This window comes from Myotis davidii, unplaced genomic scaffold (assembly GCF_000327345.1).
Source record: "Myotis davidii unplaced genomic scaffold, ASM32734v1 scaffold892, whole genome shotgun sequence".
Taxonomy (NCBI): Eukaryota; Metazoa; Chordata; class Mammalia; order Chiroptera; family Vespertilionidae; genus Myotis; species Myotis davidii.
The window spans coordinates 1366624-1374572 of NW_006284341.1; the positions used below are offsets into that span (position 1 = coordinate 1366624).

At 33.6% G+C, this 7949-nt stretch overlaps 1 protein-coding gene across 4 annotated transcripts in view; it reads left to right on the plus strand.

Moving 5' to 3' along the window:
• RCHY1 (ring finger and CHY zinc finger domain containing 1) overlaps window positions 1-7259 on the plus strand; it is a 15583-nt gene extending 8324 nt beyond the window's left edge. For all 4 annotated transcript variants that reach the window (XM_006754570.2, XM_006754572.2, XM_006754571.2 and 1 more), the window contains 6 exons: window positions 368-446; window positions 2994-3038; window positions 3146-3204; window positions 3297-3323; window positions 4230-4350; window positions 6590-7259. In XM_006754570.2, the coding sequence (XP_006754633.1) occupies window positions 368-446; window positions 2994-3038; window positions 3146-3204; window positions 3297-3323; window positions 4230-4350; window positions 6590-6718 (460 nt within the window). In that variant the 3' untranslated portion in view covers window positions 6719-7259. The remainder of the gene's footprint in view (window positions 1-367; window positions 447-2993; window positions 3039-3145; window positions 3205-3296; window positions 3324-4229; window positions 4351-6589) is intronic.
• The last annotated feature ends 690 nt before the right edge of the window (window positions 7260-7949 follow it).

Here is a 7949-nt window from a genome sequence, read left to right on the forward strand (position 1 = left end):
TTTTGTCCACTTCCAAGTAAATTTTGGTAAATTTTGGTGTACAAACATCATAAAAGAGGTTTTCAACAAGGGATGATTCCTCCCCTCCCAGGCATATTTGGGGACATTTTTGGTTGTTACAGCTGCGTTGGGAAGGAAAGTAGTCTGCTACTGGCATCTACTGGTTATAGGCCAGAGATACTGCTAAGCATCCTATAGTGCACAAGATAGTTCTCCACCAAAAATAATGATCTGGCTCCAAATGTCAATAAACCTAGGTGGAGAAACCCTAGTCTAGAATGCTGCTATCTCACTCTGTGTTATGATGAACAAATTATCACTGTAGTAAAAACAAATCTAATCTTTTGCCTTTGCCTTTTTCTTTCAGGATAGGTCCAAAGGAAGATTTTTTCCACTGTTTGAAATGTAACTTATGCCTAGCTATGAATCTCCAAGGAAAGCACAAGGTATCAGTATGCATACTTTTAAAAGTATTAACAGTTTTTTGAAAACTAGCTTAAACCTTAATATGTTTGGAAGTGTGGGATTTTTCAGTGTTACTAAGTATAGCTATGTTGCTTTTTATTTTTAAGCAGTGTAAAAGAGTAAGTGTTCTAAATAATGTGCTTGAGAATACCTGGTCTATTCCTTTTCTTTGTAGTATGTAAGAATACTTATATCAGTTATTAGTATATTGTTGACAACTTCTAAATTGGTTTATGAATTTTTATCATTGGTGTTAGTTTTAAGAAGCTTTTAAAATGTGAAGTACAGGAGAAATATGAAGCAGTGTGACCTGTTAGCACACAGCATTCCAAGAAAATTCAGGAAATAATCTTATATTTTCTTTAATAATTAGACAAATATTTTTTAATCTTGATGTAGTAATTATATCATGATCCTAGGCCCTTAAAATTATTTTTCATTATTTAGAAAAAAAGTAATAAACTACCATTAATAGTACTAATTCTATCTAATATAAGAATTTAGGGAATGGAGAAACTAGTGAGGGTTTTTAAAAATAGATATTAGATAATAACTGACCTAAAATAGTAAAGTGATAAGAGAAGTTGAAGTGAATAATGAATACTAGTATGTGGGATATGCTGACAGGGCATAAGCGAGAAAGAATAAAGCTGAGAGTAAAGATGACCCTCAAGATTTTTAGCCCGGCTTATGGTACTTGTTTAATGGATTGTGAATTTGTTTCAAGTAAAATGGTTGAATTTGGTTGTATAGACTTGTGTTTGATAGCAAGATATGCTATGTTGTCTTTCAAAAATGTACACATTTATCTTAGGATATTTTTATTTTGTTTCTCAGTTTTCTTTTATTGTTTGTATTAGTAAATAGTCCTGCCATCTACTTAAGTGCTTTCTTTTTTTAAAAAAAATATTTTATTGATTTTTTTTATAGAGAGGAAGGGAAAGGGGGAGGAGGGATAGAGTGTTTGAAACATTGATGAAAGGAACATCAATTAGCTGCCTCCTGCACATCCCCCACTGGGGATGTGCCCACAACAAAGGTACATGCCCTTGACTGGAATCGAACCTGGGACCCTTCAGTCCGCAGGCCGACGCTCTGTCCACTGAGCCAAACTGGCTAGGGCTACTTGAGTGCTTTCTTTAAAAATCTGGTCATTATCCATGGTTTGGTACTTTCCTTTACCTTCCCATATCTAATTGGACACTGTCTTGTCACATTAAGAACTCATACCCTGGAGGTATCCTGTTGGAGCTCAGATATTGTTCTATCTCTTACAAGATGCAATTTCTGCTGGGGCTGACTGTCAGACACTGAACAACAGGTGATTACAGGCACATATTTTTGTGAAAGAGAGGCTAAGGGGCTAGTTGGCATAAGGAGCCAAAAAGCCCTGATTGCCTGCTTCCTTAGGCTTTTATTGTCACAACAGCTTGAATGAAAATTAACTATTAGATACTATCAGCTGGGTAAGCATCCTTGAGAAAGCATATGTATCCTTTAAGCAAGGATGTTTTGAAGTCTAAGCATAAATATTGTAGCAAAACACCTGGGGCTCAGACTTGTTTGGAAAAGTCAAGGCAGGGTCTGCCACCTACGGCAAGGTCCCCCAGAAGCCTCTGATCTTTCAGAAAATCCTCCTTATAGACTTTTCAACCAAGTCCCATGCTTCCCCACAATTTCAGAAGTTATTTAGCTTTCTAGGCCTCAGGTACCACATCTTTAAAATGGGGTAATAATTATATGTGTTTTATTTAGAGTTGTGAGAATTAGACTAGTACAGGTAATGAACTTGGCATGTGGCATGTGATAAAATCTTGATAATATGAACTGTTATTATCAATATTATTAAGCAGTTTAGCTTTGGAGTAAAACACATATAAAACAGAAAAGTTCCAAACGTTATCGTTGCAATTTTGATAAGTCTTGACTCACTAAATTACCTTGTAAAATGAATAGAATTTGAATAATTCAGATTGTTATTGTTGCAATTTTGGTAAGTCTTGACTCACTAAATTATCTTACTTGTAAAATGAATAGAATTTGAATAATTCAGATATATTAAGCAATTTCATTATTTTAGGTAATATTGCAAAGCCTGAAATAGTTGTGAGAGTTAAATTGTTCTTCCCTGACATAGGAAACATGTATTAATGTTAATTATTATCTTTTTTTTTTTTAAATATGTCTTTACTGATTTCAGGGAGAGGAAGGGACAGGGAGAGAGAGAGAGGGAGAGAGAGATAGATCAGTGATGGGAGAGAATCATTGATCAGCTGTCTCCTGCATGACCCCTGCTGGGGATTGAGCCTGAAACTTGGGCATGTACCCTGACCAGAAATCAAACTATGACCTCCTGTTTCATGGACTGACCTTCAACCACTGGACCACACCAGCTGGACTGTAATTATTATCTTTAATAAATTGGTTTTGTTTCCTTTATTTGTTAGTTTTTATCATTAATAATATTACTATATCTGCTATTTCTATCTAGTTAAGCTTTTAGTAATTGGAATTTCTCTTTTAAACAGTGTATTGAAAATGTTTCCCGGCAGAATTGTCCAATATGTTTGGAGGTAAGCTTACAATATTTTTTGCTTTGGAAATATCCCCTCTTGATTTTAAAATACTTGGCTGTTTATATTGTCTTCATGTAAGCAGTAACATTTATTTCTTTTCACAGGACATTCACACATCTCGTGTTGTTGCCCATGTCTTGCCATGTGGACATCTTTTACATAGGTAAAGTAATTTTTTTTTTCTCAAAAGGTGTTGGAAATAGTTTTTGTTTTACTAAAATAATGTGTTGTATTTTTTTTTGTTTTTTTCCCCAGAACATGTTATGAAGAAATGTTGAAAGAGTGAGTGTTTGACATTTAAAATGTTACAATTGTAAGATGTCTGGATTTTTTGTTTTCTTCTTTTTCATTGCTATTAGTATATTGGGCATGACATATTTATCTTCAGATGGGTAGGGTAAGTGACTAGTGTTAAACTGGGAAAGCATCTTTGGGGGGTGTAGGACTATATCTTGGTCCCCATGCAAGATGCCTTATCTCATCCTACAAATGGAGACAGTTACCTCTGATTTCCTGGATACACTCACCAGGGAGCATCGTCTCAGACAGAGGCAGTCATAGCTTTGTGAAAGTTCTAAGGCATGTTGCTCAAAATTCTGTTAAGTCATTATGTTGTCCCAGTATAATGAGAAAGCTGGTAGCAAGATTATCTAAAGCTGAGACTTTATTGTGGGGGAAGGATGTGAAATTGAGATAATAATTAGGAATGAGGTGACTGTGTAAAATGTATTTTGTTTCTGCAAATTGATGAGCAGAACTTTTAATTTATAATAGCCAGATAGAAGGAAACTTTTTCAGAATTTTTAGGAAATAATATCTGAATAAGTTTTAAGGAATACAGTGTCTTCTTTACTTAAATATATTCAGAAATTGAGGTTGTTTAACTAAAAAGCAGCTTAAATTGGTTTTTAAAATATATTAAGTATATTCTACAAATACTAGGGACTAATTCCTATCCATTTTAGAGAACTGAGAAGAAAGAAGTAGGTTTAAAAGATGCCATATGATTCAAGTTTAATTGAAAACTTTCATAGTATAAAAGTTCCCAGGTTTGTAACAGATTGTCTTGAAATATAGATTAATGCCCTGTCTTGGATGGTTTATGTATCAGTTAGCATGTATCTTCTATACTTGAGTTGATATGCTTCTACTTTAGTATTTGGAAAATAACCTTTCTGTCTTTTCTAGAGGCTACAGATGTCCATTATGTATGCACTCTGCTTTAGATATGACAAGGTACTGGAGACAGCTGGATGATGAAGTAGCACAGACTCCGATGCCATCTGAATATCAGAACATGACTGTAGATGTGAGTAGAATCAGTGCTGAAAACTTTCCAAAGTTTTTGTTGATGTTCCTTTTTATTTTTGTCATTTTGATCAAATCTTTCTAAAAAATACTGCTTTGGTATAGATGCCAATAGGATGATCTAATAGGAAGAACAGACAGAACGATCTTTAAATTTTAGTTACTTTGAACTTAAAAGACCAGGAAAAAAAAGTTCTAAGAATACCTTTGTGCAATTCTTCCCAACACTAGGTGGCAGGCACAAACTTTACTCTGAACTGTTTACACATTACTTGCCAGAATCAGTAATGTACCTGAGTAGAGGTGAATTACTAGTTTGATGTTTTATTTTCAATTATTTTAAGTTGATTTCAAGCAAACATGTTTGCTGATTTTCGAGGATCATCTTTTTTGTTTTTAATGTTTATTACCTATTCTATCTTACTTAGACTTTTAATATTTGGTCTTATTAGCCTGTAACCTAAAATATAAGAAGTATTTCTGTGCCGTTTGCCTTATAGAGAATGATCATCTTTTCTCCATTAATTGAGGTGTGGTGCTGTCTATTCTCAGCATAGTCTATTGAATTACAGGTCAGAATTAGAATTCTAAATAGCTTTCTGGTGCTTTAATAATTTTTGGACATTTAAATTTTCTAAACATCATTAGTTTAGTTTAGGTACTTCTACACAAAAGGATCAGAACCACTTATGAAAGCCAAATAAAAATTATTTTTTGTTTTATTCACACGAGCATTTTATAATTCATGTGGATAATTGAATTGTTCGTAAAGTCAGTGATCACTTTTGGAATACTAAACTGATAATCACATGATGCTTTACTATAGGCTGCAGTGTGCGATATTCCATGTGGACGATTTTTTAAAATAACAGCTTTAATAAGATATAATTCACATACCATACAACTCATCCATTTAAAGTATACAATTCAGTGCTTTTTATTATATTCTTGGGGTTGTATAGACATCATCACCATCAATTTTAGGATATTTTCATCATTCCAAAAAGAAGCCTGGTACCCATTAGCAGTCATTCCCAATTCACTAGCTGTAGGCAACTACTAATCTATTCTCTACATTTAGATCATATTCATAAGAGAAGTATTTTCCAAATTATAATTTAGAGAAAATTTTTGAGTCTTCTTATTATGGTGTGACTTTTTTAAAACTAATGCTTTTCTCACATAGTATTGATAAATTTTCAGGGTAACACCTTTTTGATTTTTCAAGGTCTTAGTACTAGAAAAGATTAATTCCTAAATGGCGTCTTATTGACATTTTAGGGATGAGCCAAAAGCTTCTCTTTGTTCAATTTTAGAACTACTTTTGAACTTTAATTCATTCCTGAGGCATTGAAGATTAGGAATTTAGTACAGTAAACATAAAAAAAAGTAAGTGGAGGGTCTGTTGTCCAGGAAGACCTGGTGTTGAAGAAGTTCCTTAAACATAAATAGTCAATCTCCAAGTTTCCCCATTTAAAACTCACCCCACCAGCACTTCCAAATACTTGTTTCCCCTAACTCCTTAAAATCCTCTGTATAAGCCATCAAGGAGTTTGGGCTTTTGAGCAATAGCTTTCCCATTCTTCTTGTTTAGTGTTAGCAGTAAAGCGATTCTAATTTCTCCACTGCCAAAACAAAAAACCTAGAGAATAAGCAAAAATGTCATGATAAGTATGTAACAATTTGTCTTATTAAATAACAATTTTCTAAGTGTTAATGAAAATAATGAAATCATGTATGTTATTTTGAATTGTAAGTACAGATGGTCCTGGACTTGTGGTGGTTTGATTTATGGTTTTCCAACTTTATGGTGGTGCAAAAGCAATACACATTCAGTAGAAACCGCCCAGGCTAACCTATGATGTCCAGTAGTTGTATTTCAATTTACAGTATTAACTTACAATGGGTTTATCAGAATGTAACCCCATTATAAGTCGAGGAGTACCTGTATAGGTGTTGATCTGATAGTGCCTATGTTACTTTTCATGCTAGTACTATTTATACCACTCGGGAGCTATTTTAAAATAGACTTCTTGGCGCAAATCCACATTTTCATTTTCTGAATTCAAAGTAGCCTTTTAGAGTTTTCAGTGAACAAAAAATAGGGCATTTCTACTTATGAAAATGTTTAGATGTTTTTACATCTTCAGTATGATTTCTGAGGAAATGTTTTGAGCAATGTTACTTTATATCTCTAAGGTTTAATATTCTTAATTTGAATTTATCTCTTCACTTTTTAGATTCTCTGCAATGATTGCAATGGAAGATCTACAGTCCAGTTCCATATATTAGGCATGAAGTGTAACATTTGTGAATCCTACAATACTGCTCAGGCTGGAGGATGTAGAATTGCAGTAGATCAGCAGTGACCAGCATATACTGCACTGGAAAACTCAGCATTTTCTGATAGAACAAAGCTATCTTTAGTATCCTATTGTCATAATGTGTCAGAATCTATGCATTAGAGTTGATGTGTTTTGTACTGGTGTCACAGCATAAAGTCATATTACAAATACTTAAGGATTCAGGGTCTCTTTATAGAATTATCATATCTCTATATTTAATGAACACCACTGCACCTATGTTTTGATTGAAAATTCCTTTAGTGTCAGTTGTTTGGAAGAAGCCAATGATGTTTGCCACTAAAACTTACATCCATAGAAATATGTTATACATTCATGGAACTTTGCTTTAAATGGCATTCTGCATGTAGAATTCATTTCTAGTTTGACAGAACTATAATTAATTCTAAGTATTATTCTTGACTTTTTAAGGGCTGTACTATAAAATGAATATGTTCTATCTTACTGTTAAAATCTAATTCCTTAGAAACTTCTAAGGCAGTCCTTTGGATCTTGTAAATGTGAATTTTGACATAATAACTGCTAATAAAATTATATTGAAACAGTGTTTTATAGAAAATTTTTTCCCAAGACTATCTGTTTTTCACTTAATTAGGGCATTATAATCTTATACTGTAATATTTCTTAAAAGAAACATTCTTTTGTTTTGAGGTATTCTTCCATAAGAGTAGTTGGGAAAAATGTAAAAGAATAGAATTCTTCTAAGTCTTAAGAAAACCATCAACATTGACAATAATTTTGTTTTGGTTATCCAAAATAATTTCTTCAAAGAATAGTTCACTCAGTAAGTATTTAGTGAGCAACTACTTTGTGCTAGGTATGGGTCTAGATCAGCCGTGGGCAAACTACGGCCCGCAGGCCGGATCCGGCCCCTTTGAAATGAATAAAACTAAAAAAAAAAAAAAAAGACCGTACCCTTTTATGTAATGATGTTTACTTTGAATTTATATTAGTTCACACAAACACTCCATCCATGCTTTTGTTCCGGCCCTCCGGTCCAGTTTAAGAACCCATTGTGGCCCTCGAGTCAAAAAGTTTGCCCACCCCTGGTCTAGATCAATGGTTCTCAACCTTCTGGCCCTTTAAATACAGTTCCTCATGTTGTGACCCAACCATAAAATTATTTTCGTTGCTACTTCATAACTGTAATGTTGCTACTGTTATGAATCGTAATGTAAATATCTGATAAGCAGGATGGTCTTAGGTGACCCCTGTGAAAAGGTCGTTTGACCGCCAA